Source organism: Phlebotomus papatasi, chromosome 2 (assembly GCF_024763615.1).
Source record: "Phlebotomus papatasi isolate M1 chromosome 2, Ppap_2.1, whole genome shotgun sequence".
Lineage (NCBI taxonomy): Eukaryota > Metazoa > Arthropoda > Insecta > Diptera > Psychodidae > Phlebotomus > Phlebotomus papatasi.
The window spans coordinates 59,322,508-59,336,174 of NC_077223.1; the positions used below are offsets into that span (position 1 = coordinate 59,322,508).

The window sequence follows — 13,667 nt, forward strand, 5'->3', positions numbered from 1 at the left end:
TATCGGTTGAAAAGTAGTTCATACAAAGTGGTTAAACTTTGACCTTCCAAAATTCGATATCGAAATATTTTTCGAATATTGATGTCTAAGGACGAAATATTCACCTTGAACATCTCCCTTGGCTATTTGAACCCGAGTCCGACAGCTTAAATATTAAATAGAAGAAGAAGAAGATTATCTTCAAAACTAATTCGAAAATGAAAACTATTGCAGGATCCGTTTTCTAAATAAACCGAAAAACATGGTTTTTTGGAGGGGAAGGATGCGGTGGAGAGAAAAAGGAAAAAATACTGTACTAGATATTGACTTATGGGGCGGGTCGTCGAAGACCGTAAGTCGTTATCTCTTATGCCCTAGACATACTTACGACTTAAACCGAGAGACGGCTTAGTGGAAAATGATAGAAATGTGGTTTAACGATTATTTCGGATATAATTACGCTAAGTCGTCTTTCGGTTAATCCTCAAGTCTGTCAAGGCCCTTAGATAATTTAGTCTCTAGCCGTGTCGCAAAAGGATTAAGGGAGTAAGCGGGTTTGTTTGACATAGGACAAAAATTTAATTCTCGATTTTTTATTTTTGAACTATAATATTTCGTAAATTCAGATTTTCGTCTATCGAGTATTTTTTCCGTTGTCGCGTTTTTTTCTAGCAGCCCATAAAACCATAAAACTAGTATTTTCTTTTAGGATATGAATGTGGCGAGTGCTTAACAGGATTTTTTTAAAAATTTTTTTTTCGATTTTTGGCACAACTTTTTTCAAAAAGTGATAATTTTCAGCCATTTTTTAACATGTTTTATACTATAAAATCCGTTAAAATCAATATTCCTAAGAACCCTCATGTTAACAAGGGATAACTCATTTCCATTTTTCTGACAAGGGTTTCTGGTTTCACGAGTTTCGTGATGCAAAGAGTGGGTTTCTCGGGTTTCGCGATGCAGAAATTGGGTTTCTCGGGTTTCGCGATGCAGACACTGGGTTTCTCTGGTTTCGCGATGCAGAAATTGGGTTTCTCGGGTTTCGCGATGCAGAAATTGGGTTTCTTGAGTTTCGCGATGCAGAAATTGGGTTTCTCGGGTTTCGCGATGCAAAATGTGGGTTTCTCGGATTTTGCGAAGAGTTTCTTGGACAATTGACGAGGGTTTCTCAATATGAGTTACCCCTTGCATGTTAAGCACGAGCCAACTATATCTATAAGTGTGCAAAGTTTCTGAAAAATCGGTTCAGGCGTTTTCGAAAGATCTTGACAACCAATTTAGAAAATGGTGTTTTTAGAAAAAACGCGTTTAAAGTATTACAACAATATGCGCGCGCGGGCAAAAACTAAAACTGCTCTATCTCCGAGAGTTTTACTCCAAGTGACTTGAGATTTTCAGAAAGTGTTCTTCACTTATTATCCTATTTAATAAGCAAATTAAAAAAAAAATCGATTTCTTGAAGCCTTCAAACCCGCTTACTCTCTTAATATAACTGCTCCCTTTTCGAGTTCAAGCAGTAAAATATGTTCTATTTTGAATACAAATGGGATTTTTTTGTTACTTGTCTTTTTAAGGAGTGTTTCTTAAAGTTTCTTAAAACCTTATAGATGGTTTATCGTCTTCATTTTCTCTAGAATCGTCTTTAATACTGTTAAATATTCCACCTGTGAAATGTATGAAATCTTAATCTTATCCTTGGCGCCGATTGAAAGAGATATAGAGAATTCCCACCCGGAAAATTCTGCAGAATTCTGCAGAAATTCGTCAGATTTGAATTACTAACTGCCGAAAAATCAGCAGAATTTCTGCAGAATTTTGTTCTAAGGTGGATCCGATCGTTGTATGAAAATTCTGCAGAATTTTCTGCAGAATTTCTATAGAAAATTTTAAAATTATCGGCAGAATTTCTTTAGAGTATTTAGATGATTTCTACATTTCTTCTACCCTTTCTAATGTTTCTAAACATTATTTTAACTACATAAAAATATGTATTTCAATTTATTTAAAATTCAATTTTTATTCAACAATTTTACGTGAATACTCTCTTTTTTTACAATATTATTATAATGTTGTAATACAATATTATTAAATCAGCCATAATAGAAAATACGAAGGGGAAGGAAATGGTTAGAAAACACGAAAGAAATTCGCGATGCTCACGAAGTCGCACGACTATCCCGAAGCCACACGAAGGATCCGATTGAATGACAAGAAACGTTAAAATTTCAAAAGTGCAGAATTGCAGATCGAAGTTTTGCTGGGTTCTTGTGTCTTTATTATTTCTGAATCACTTGACAAAAGCACACACACGAAGTTGGTCACATGTGTCTGACCGTGTGAAGTTGTATATGAAAGCTTCTAAATCTTACAGTTTAAATGTAACAAATACATTTTAAAATGAATAAAATATAAATATAGCTTTGGGTAATATTTCGGCTACCTTGATTCTCATAGCTCCTTGCCCATCCGGAATTCGTCCAAAGTCTTTTTTGCATCATTTTGTTCGTAGAAGCGACTTTCTTTTGTTATTTTTAAATTGTATAATCTATAGAATATTTAAAGAAAAAAAAACAAAAAAAAATATGGAAATTGAAGGAGCAAATTATTTGACTATTAACGAGTGAACTATAACGACAGGTGCCCATCAAGTCTAATAAAAGTGAAGATATTTTTCACTTTTCCTTGTAAAAATTTTGCAGATATTGCACCGCGACTTAAACAAATTTCCTCGTAGTTCTTGTATTATTTCGGCGAGCATTATGAAATATGCATTTTTAGATAGCTTTTAATGCACAATTACGAAATATATCAGACTGATAAGTCAATTCTCTTTAGGAAAAAACTTTCCAATAGTCTTCAGTGCCTCTATGCAAAAACGTATGGAAAAATGAAATGTCGAGAAGCCCCTGACAACGACTAATCACTCCGTCAAAAAGTTGCAGAAATAGTAAGAATTAAATACGTTGACACGAACTCGCACTGCATTATTTGCTTTATTGCTCAAACTCCATAGAGACAATAATATAATTTTTAAATACAGTAAAATGAGCTTTAAATAAATTATCAAACCTTGAAGAAAATCTGATCCAATTTGCGACAAATTAATCCTCAAGATCTTCACTTGAAAATACTATCTTTTTGTTTTATTCAAAATTCAGCAATTTAGAATTTAATAAAGCAACGGTTATAATTTAAATTATTCCCAATTAAAAATAAATTAGTCATAAATCGGCCGTAATATTAAATAATTTTGACTTAAAGAGACCCCTTTAAACTGAAAGTGGGTTGAAAATTGAGTGAAGCAAAGCAGAAATTTCTATGAATCTTAAATCATTATTTCATATTTAGTCATGGGAGCTTTTTCGCGAAAATATCTCTGTGTAGCATTACCTCTACTTCCAACGTTAAATGTACCACCCACGAAAGCCCCAAGAAAGTGACTCTTTTGCGGGGGGAACAAACAGAAAGACTGAAGTGAAATAAAGGCTGCGAAATGAAAGTGAATGGGAAATAAAACCACATTAATTTTCCCATCTAATAATTTATTAAGCTTCATTAATTTTATACATCATTTTCTCATTTCGCACTCTTCGTTCTAATCTACCACAATTCTCTCTCTCTCTCTCTCTTTCAATTGTATTCTCACTCACTTAAGATCTAATGAACTTCCTGATTGAAATATCTAATAAGATTCTTCTTAGGGACAATTTCAATAATTATTTTTTCCTTTTTTTTTCTTGTTGTGTAATTAATGTTAGGGATTTTTCATTATTTCATCATCTGTTGCATCGCAATAAATTAGAGGAAATTAATTACTGTAATTATTAGAATTCTTTTTCCCATTTCACTTTCGAGGAGGGAAAAACAATTCAAAGGGACTTTTTCTCGCGTTGAAAAAATGTACAAACTATTTTAAATTGCAAAAATATACAAATACGAGACAAAATTAGAAATATCTATCTAATAAGAAAATAAAATCTGTGTTTTACTTGCCTCATTCTTTTTTTTTCTCTTTTATCCGCTTGTTTTTTTCCACCTTGTTTTTGCAAAAATATTGACAATTTTCAAAAGAAAATTTTGTATTTTTTTTTAACTTTTTTTTTGCAGTGTGTGAAAATTTTCTATCAAAAAGAGTATAAATATATTTCAATTTCTCTTTTGCATTTTCTCTAGCATTTTCTCATTCTCTCTAAATATTTAAATTCAATATTTATAGATTTTATACAAAACTTTTTCATGCCACATTTTTTTCTTTTTCTTTCTAGAAAAATTTACCTTTTCAATTAATTGAAATTCTTCTTGTATTTATTTTCTTATTTGGGCAAATGAAAAATTTTGTGTTTTTTTTCTTGTTGCGTGTTCTTGCGTAAAAAAATATAGAATTTTATCCATTCCACTCTTATATTCCTAAATATTCATTTATAGTGATTAGAAAAAGAACTGAAAGAAAAATCACTTTGACTATCAAAAAAGAAAGAAAAAAAAAAGAAAAAAACTCCAAGTTTCTGCCTATCATTATCTCATTTTCCCATCCTCATCAGAGCACAACAAAGCTGCACAAAACTTTTTCCCATGAACTTTTTTGGAGCCACAAATGTTCATGGCAAAAGCTTCGCACAACTAAACAGATTTTATAAAGAGGAGGAGGAGAAGGATAGAAATGCTTCCGACGAGATGATGAGAAATGAGAGAATATAAAGTATTCTTGCAAAACTTTCATCATGTATACACCATTTTACTCCATTATTTTGAAATTCATATTACAATGCCTAAAGTAATCACCAAGTTTGAGTTTTTTTTTCCTTATATACCTTCAATATCATATTTTAATATTTTTTGTGTTATTTGCATTCATTCAGCTTTCCTTTTTTTTCGCTCTCTCCCGGCAGAAGGAGAACAAAAAAAAAAGAAATGCTTTATTCTACTTTTATGTTCTTTACGTATATCCAAATGTTTTTTAGGCTATATTTTATTTCTTTTTTTTTTTCAAAAATTGTCACCCACTTTCAATTTTTAGCAATTGGTAGAATTTATTTTCTATATACGCAAAGAATCATTCTCTGATATGTACTTTTGCTTCTCTGTCTTACGCTTTTAATTTGTTTGTAGTTCCTTTTTGTTTTGTTTTCTCTTTTGGCAAAAACTAAAGAAAAGTTTTTGCAAAGTTTCTCCCAAAGGGGATATTTATTAAAATATACAGTTGATGCGTGGGAAGATTGATGCCAAGGGGTTAGCGTAGAAAAGGTTTTATGATCAAATTCTCGACTATGTTTAAGGCATACGCACAATAACATTTTTTGTAAATATATTTTTGACATTTCAATGAGAGTGAATGAAACAAAAATCTAGTCATCTCGCTCTCTCTCATAGAAAACACTGAAAACATGTTTATGAACAAAAGTTATTGTGCGTTGGGCATTAAGCGTTATACCAAACACACAATGACTATTGTTTGTAAACATGTTTTCGAAACTGCATATAAGAGTGAGCGAGATAACTAGATCGCTTTCATGCCCTACGCACAATAAATTTTGTTTGCAAACATAATTTCAAAATTTCATATGAGAGAAAGCGAGATGACTAGATCTAGATCTCACTCACTCTCATTGAAATGTCAAAAACATGTTTACAAAACAAAAGTTATTGTGCGCTGGACATCACTCTCATTGAAATGTCAAAAATATGTTTATAAAACAAGTTATTGCGCACTAGGCATTATGCTTAGCACACAAAAAAATTTGTTTTGTAAATATGTTTTCAATACTTCAATGAGAGCGAGTGAGTGAGATCTAGATCTAGTCATCTTGTTCACTCTTATGGGCAATTTTGCAAACATGTTTATAAACAAAAAAAAATGATTGTGTGATGACCAGCGCACAGTGACTTTTGTTTGTAAACATGTTTTCAACATTTCCCGGGAGAATGAGCGAGATGACTAGATCTATATCTCACTCAGTCTCATTGAAATAGTCAAAAACATGTTTACTAAACAAAAGTGATTGTGCGCATTAGGCATCATGTCCAACGCACAATAACTCTTGCTTTGTAAATATGTTTTCTAAACTTCTTATGAGTGAACGAGCTGACTAGATCTAGATTTCATTCACTCTCTTTGAAATATAAAAAAAAGTTTACAAAATAAAAATCATTGTCTGCAAGGCATTATGTCCACAATACAAAAACTTTTATTTCGTAAACATGTTTTTGACATTTTAATGAGAATGAGCGAGAGCCAATCTGGTCATCCTGCTCACTTTCATAGACAATTTTTGGAACATATTTACAAACTAAAGTTATTGTAAATATGTTTTTAAAATCTCAGTAAGAGTGAAAGAGACCTAAATCTAGTCATCTCGCTCACTTTTCTCGGAATTGTGAAAACCTAAATATTTACAAAACAAAAATTATTGTGCGTTGGGGGTTATGCCCAACGCACAATAACTTTTGTTTAGTAAACATGTTTTCAAAATTTCCTATGAGAGAGAGCGAGATAACTAGATCTCGGTTTCATTCACTCTCACTGAAATGTCAAAAACATGTTTTCAAAACAAAAATTATTGTGTGTTGGGCATTAAGCTGTCTACACATTATCAAAAAATTCTGTAAAAAATGACATTAAAAAAAGTTCTTTAAAAAAATCGCCTCCAGACTAGTGAAATTTTTTTTAAAAAATCTGGATTTTTTACAGAAATTTGTATAGTGTGTAGGCGATTTTGTAAAAAAACGACCCATTTTTTTAAAAAATCAAGGTTTTTTCTTTAAAAAAAATCTTTTAAAAAAATGCCTCTACACACTGGGACAATTTTTTACAAAACAGTTTTTTAAAGAATTTTTTAAAAAATCACAGCAACTCGAAACATTTTTCATGAAAATTTGTCATTTGAGTGGTGGAAAAAGTGTGAAAAGTGTTTGTTGGAATTCCCTGGGATAGTTGTTAGTGAATGTTCGTGGAAAATTTTCCAAAATTGCGAAAGTGCAGTGTTTTTCTACAGAAGTTGTTCCCAGTGGAATCAAAGCCAGCTGTGGAGGAACATTTTCGCTGATTTTTCTTTTGAAGTTTCCAAAAGTTGTGATGTCTGTGTATTCTTGAAGATTTTTATGGTACAGTGACCTCGTGCACCAAATTAAAATATGAATGGAAAGAAGGAAATTGAAGAATTTTGGAACATGAACCTGGTAAATCAATCAAGACAATAGACCTATTCAGAGCCACTGAGGAGATCCTAGTACATACAAGAGTCATCCGTAGTTACCACAGCCCATCACTTGAAGCCCCAGAACCACCTCCCATCATTCCTCCTTTTCAACCACGATGGAAATGTTCCCACCCGGAAGCACAAGGATGAGATGGCTACAAACTTTTGCTTCCTCCATGGGATCCTGCTTGGACAGTAGTGGATAGAGGGAGAAGGCTTTAATGTACACCGGATAACCAATAAAGATTTCGGATTGGAAACCAAGATATGAGAATTTATTTTTCATAAAATTTATCATAATTATCACCAGTGTCCGGAATCAAATCAGTGTCATCCAGTATCCGGAATCAAATTTGTAGAGTTGCACTGGATCAATTTTTGCAGGAATTTTGGTGAAGCACTTTCTAATTATTCCTCAAAGTCCTTCCCCTCATCCACTATCATGCTCTTCCAATTGTAGTCCTGAATTTTTTGCAGGAATAGCTTTGCAATAAAATCAGCGAGTTTTTTTTTTAGCATATTCATAGTACTTACGTCAATGTTCTTGGTTACAAATACTCCTGTTCATCCAAACGTATCCACAAGTTTTCCTGAAGTCCTGAAGCTTTTCCAGAAAGAGCTGCTGATCAATGGAATCTAGGATCTTTTGAGCTGCACACCTTCTTCTCCACTCTACCCATTGTTCCTGGTAACAAATTTGTCCTTCCGAGTAATTTCTGTGGTTCTTCTGATGAGCATGTTTTGGTTTCCAGATTATCGCAAAGAAAAACAATTTCTGTACATAAATAACTGCGATAATCACACAAAATTTTTAGGGAAAAACAACATTTTGAGGTTATGTTCACACACTCCGGAATATTGATTCCACTGGGAACAACTTCTGTAGAAAAACACTGCACTTTCGCAATTTTGGAAAATTTTCCACGAACATTCACTAACAACTATCCCAGGGAATTCCAACAAACACTTTTCACACTTTTTCCACCACTCAAATGACAAATTTTCATGAAAAATAATCCCAAGCGAAATGCTGAGAGTAATCTGTCAGAAATTTTTTACAAAAATTAAGGCTAGTGTGGAGGCACTTTTTTTAAAAATTTTTTTAAAAAACAGTTTTTTTTAAAAAATTTTTTAAAAAATTTTTTAAAGAATTTTTTTTAAAAAATGCTCATAATGTGTAGACAGCTTTATGCACAACGCACAATAACTTTTATTTTGCATATATATGTTTTCGAAACGACCTAAGAAAATGAGCGAGATGATTAGATTTAAATGTTTGTGAATTCCTATTGGGGACTTACGAAATGCTCGTAAATCGTATAACACAAACAAGCTCGTATAAGTTTGTACTTTTTTCACAAACATTGTTCGTAAGATAATTATTTGACGAGCATTTTTTGTACTTTTACAAACATTTGTTGGTATATATTTTTGTTTGTCTGGCAGAAATTCATGAATAATAAATGATAAAACTTTACGAACATTTTTCTGTGTGCTAACGTACATTTACATATTCTCCCGAATTTATTAAGAAAGTCATATGACATTGTCATATTGTTACAGAATTCCGTTTCTTGTGTCATAAAAGTCTCGCTTTCTTTTAATGAATTTTAAGAAAAAAAGTCAAACCACAAAGAATAAGACAAGGGAAAATTGAGCCCCTAAAACTGTTTATATTGTAACTAAAATAAATTTCGGCAAAAAGAGTTGTAAATCAGTCAATGCGATATTCACTACCACTGATCCAGATATCCAGGAGCAAGGAAGAAACCAAAGAAACAATCTCAATAAAATATAATGCTCTTTGTACGATTGATAATCCAAGTACTTTAATTAAAAAAACACTACTACAATTATTGTATGCAATAGGTCAAACTCGATTATCATAGTAATTTCCGCTACAATGATGGAGCAAAAACAATTATTTTTCAACTGAAAGTTGAATTGGACAACTATTAGGTATATATGAAATATAATTCAGTTTAATTCCCAAAAGTAAATGATAAACGTTGTAAAATTGAGAATTCTGCTGAAAAATAGATATAATTGTTACGATCAATGTTGCAAATATTACTATACGATGGCCTGCTATTTCTATATGGATAATCGTAGTAATTTCGTCTGCAATACATTATTACCACGTTTATCGTATATAAAAGGAGTAACACGATTACCACAGTAATTTTCGCAACAATTATCTTTGGAAAAAGTTTATATTTCAACAGAAAGTTACATTGTACAACGACTATCATTTCAAACACAGTCTTTTCAGTTGAATTCCCAAAAATAAATGATAATCGTTGTAAAATTTATAGGGTGGATACCTCATATGATTCCACTACCCTTATTTTATTCAAGGTGGTATCAAATGAGGTAGTGAGATCTGTTGTTGACCCTAATTCTGTTAATAAATAAATGTTGATAAATAAAGTTGCGATAAATGTTGCAAATATTACAATACTATGATCTGTTATTCTTATTTGGATAATCGTAATAATTTATTTTACAACAGATTATTAATACGATTACCATTCGTATTAGAACTAACATGATTATCGTAGTCATCCTCGAAACAATTATATTTGTAAAAAGTTTATTTTTCAATTGCATATAGTCAAGTGTGCTAATCCGGGCGTTTCGCTATCTGGATCGTTTATGATTAATCCATTTAAAATAATATTTTTATTTTTATTTAAATGCAAAAATTATATTTTTATCGATTAAAAAAGTGAGTGTAATCGACTCATTTCAATCTTGTGCCAGCTGGATTCTTCACTAAATATTTTCTAGCAGTGATATTTTCACTAATGACATCTGGTTGATTGAAAACATTTATTGTTTTTTCCTTGTGAAAAAAGTATTTTAAATCCAAAGGTTTAATTAAAAATGAATTAGCGAAAAGGCGACCCAGTTAGTGCGTGCTGACTTATTTCAGTATTATCATTATTTTATAAATTTTCTTTAATATTTTTGATAATTTTTTTTTTATTTTTTTCTTTTTGAATGAAACAGTGAATAATTCAATAGATTTAGAAGAAGTAAAAAAAGAATTTCATCAGTCCAAAAACAAGCGTTTAAGTAGTACTCTTCGGAAAACGATCCAGTTACCCCACCTTGCTATATTGCACAATGATCATCGTTTGAGATATAAACTTTTAAATAAAAATTTAACACTCTGTTGAAAAATAGATATAATTGTTACCATAATTGTCGCAAATATCACGCTACAATAATCCTATTATTTCCTTTACACAAGATAATCGTAGTAATTTTCACAACGGTAGCCAAAAGGTCCATTTCCAAATAAAAATTGAATTGTAGAATAAATGTCGTCCGAAACACAAACTTTTTAGTTGTCACTGTAAAAATAAAATGAAATTTTCAAGTTGAATTCCTTAAAAATAAAATGATAATCGTTGTAAAACTCAACATTTTGATGATAAGTATATAAATGATTGTTACTATTAGTTGCAAATATTATTAGACTATAATTTTAATATTCCTGTGGATAGTCGTATACTTGATAATCGTAGTAATTTCTTTTACTACGATTATCCTTTTATTTTTGAGGACTCAAATTAAGAAAATTTCATCGTATTTTTAGTGTGTGTCTCTTATTAATATTCAATTTTTCTGTTCTGACCTGATTTTTTTTTTGAGCTAGGTTTATTCAGGACAATCTGTCCTTCCGGTTATCGTCGGAATTTGTTGATCAAATCCTATGAATCAAACACACAATTTTACCAGAGCTTTCGACACTAATCGTGTCTTCCTCACTGGTAATTGGTTGGTCTTTTCTTTAGGATTTTTGTCACTAATTCCTCTACTTTCTTATGCATCAGTTTTGAATTTTGGTTAGGAGCTAATTTTCTTCTTTCTTTTTTGCACAGCGAACGGACTGGTACTTGAATTTTTTTATCCATCTTTGTGTTTTTTATTTAATTCATAAAGTCTTGAATTTTGTCATAAAAGCTCTCTCATATTGCTAACCCCTTGAAATGTTTGGAAAGAGAAAAATTAGATCATCAGAGAAAGCACATCCATAGGAGGAAAATATTAAATTTCATCCAAAAAAGTCTTTTTTAAGTATCATCTATTGCTTGTGTTTTTTTAAATCTTTCGTCGTTTCTTCCACGTGAATTTTGTAGAGAGTTTATTTAGTGTTTTTTTTTAATGTTCTATATGAAAGTGAGTATATAGTTCCTGTATAGAGTGCTCAAAAAACTCATAACTGCCATCATAAGTCTCATATGAATACCTTTTTGTTGTTTGTTGGTTGTATTTTTTGTTTTTAGAAGAAATATTTAGGATGTTGAAGTTTCTTTTTTTTTCTTTGTTTTATTAGCTGCCTTTTTTGGATAGAAGATTCCAATGTCATTGTGACAATTTCACACGCCACTTTTGGCCACAAATTCATGCAAAATGTCACATGCCATCTCAATATTATTGCGTGAGATACCAAGGGCAGTTATTGCATTCTCCTTGGAATAGCCCTCATTGACCAGCCTAGCGATGTACTCGAGATTGATATTCTCATATGGCACATTGCAGTCTTTGCTGTTGATTGTCACATTTTCATAGAGAATGGCCTGATGGCGTGCAGACTGTGCATCAGCTCCACCGGCAGCTGTTGTTGTCACAGCTGTCCGTGGCTGACACAGCTGAGCCACTGTGACAGATTTGGCGGGAGTTGGGGACTTTGTGGCTGTATTCATAGGCAAGGATTGGTGCCTTGTATGATTTTGCGTTGTTTTCAATTGATAGAGATTATTACCACGATCTGTCGCCGCCTCCTTTCCCAACGGCACACTCTGACTTACCACAGAAATGGGCTTTCTCGCTTCCAAGGGACGTGTATCAATAATTCCAGAAATTGTTTCAGCTGGTCCCACAATAATACCCTCATCCTCAAGAACTTCATCCTCCTTCTGTACAGTCACGTGCATTGTAAAATCCTCCGCAATGGTATCCACCAGATTGGTCTGATGCTTGGGAACAGGTGGTGCACATGTCTTGGGCACTTCTAGATCACAACAACTCATAATAGGATCCACTGGGATGGCCGAAGTACTTGCCATTGGAGCATCCGGGGACAGTGTTATAAGACTAGATGCATTGGAAGACTTTGCCACATTCCCACTACCACCTCCTCCTGCTCCTCTTGGCGCCTGAGGCACCTGATCGATACCCGGAGAGGATTTTCTCGGTGGCAAAGGTGGAGCTGTTTCCACCAAACCCCCACCCGTTGGATCTGACGATAGGGCTTTGTGCAGAATCTTCCCAACTGGGGCAACATTTGAAATCACTGGAGCACTCATCCTATTTGGATTTTGTGCCTGTGCCAATGATCCACTACTCCCACTACGATTTGATTTACTCGAACACGCTAACCCATTGACACCCGGACTCCCATTGATGCCCCCCGACGAATGACTGGGTTGTCCGGCATACAAATCAAAATGATGTTGCGCCGTGGAACTACTGCCTGAGCTCGCAGACGAGCACGATGACGACGACGATGTTGTACTCTTCCTTGGCATTCGCGGGGAAGAGTGTGGACTCTGTTTTTCTGTACGCGACAAACTATTACTCAGTGCATGCAGAGAGGACGTAGCAATGTTGAAATCCCCCAGATCCTAGAAAAGAGACAGAGAGAACAGAGACACGCATAAAGATCACTTGGTCCACCACAGTGACCATTTCGCCATGAATTTCACCCAAAAAGACACAAGTAAAAAAAAAGAAATGGACAAAGGAAAACGTAATACAAACTCAAAGGATAGAGAATATTCTTTTTGGTTGTGCAAGATAACACGCAAAAGAACAAAGCACAAAAATTTTCATGCTCAACAAATAACAACAACAACAACAACACATTACACGACTTTTGTCTCTCTGGCGACCAATTTTTCCCATTAAAAAAAACTTTTCCCGGACTAGTGAACAGATGTGTCGGAATTTTCGTGATGTTCCCCATTTTCAAATAAGAAATTTACAGAATTTATGGAATATACACTGAGAAAAAACTTAAAAAGTTAAAATAACTCTATGGCAGAATTGAATTAACTCTATGAATATCGATGTAATTGTTACTCTTTTTCGTTGTAAATTTTAGTAAATAGAGTTGAAACAACTCTTCGTGCGAGTTGAATTAATTTGTTGGATATCGATGTTCGATGTAAAATTTCATCTCGACTGAAGTATATGCTTAAGTGTTTTCGTTTTAAGAATATACTTCAGTCAAGAAGATTTTCGTGTGACAAAGTTCATATGGAACATCAACTAAAAATATGCCTAACAGTGTTTCATGAAGACATGTTCGTGCATCATACGTGAAATTTCGCTCAGAATATATAGTCAAGTGTGCTAGTCCGGGCGCTTCGCTATCTGGATCGTTTATGACTAATCCATAATAATAATAATAATAATGCTGGCACAACAATCCATGTAGAAACAAGGCATTCCCGCAAAGGGGATTTCTAGACATGCATT

The 13,667-nt window shown here is 33.0% G+C and overlaps 1 protein-coding gene across 2 annotated transcripts in view; it reads right to left on the reverse strand.

Moving 5' to 3' along the window:
- Positions 1 to 3,504: 3,504 nt before the first annotated feature.
- Positions 3,505 to 13,667, reverse strand: part of LOC129801926 (E3 ubiquitin-protein ligase CBL-B-B) — a 105,632-nt gene continuing 95,469 nt past the window's right edge. Inside the window, exons 8-9 of one of the 2 annotated variants that reach the window (XR_008751743.1) lie at positions 11,434 to 12,811; positions 3,505 to 4,419 (exon numbers count right to left, since the gene is read on the reverse strand). Coding sequence is in view for 1 of the 2 variants with exons in the window: in XM_055847406.1 (XP_055703381.1) it covers positions 11,564 to 12,811 (1,248 nt within the window). In the remaining variant the exon portion in view is untranslated. Of the gene's footprint in view, positions 4,420 to 10,822; positions 12,812 to 13,667 lie in introns of those variants that run through there. The other variant, XM_055847406.1, reaches the window with a different exon arrangement.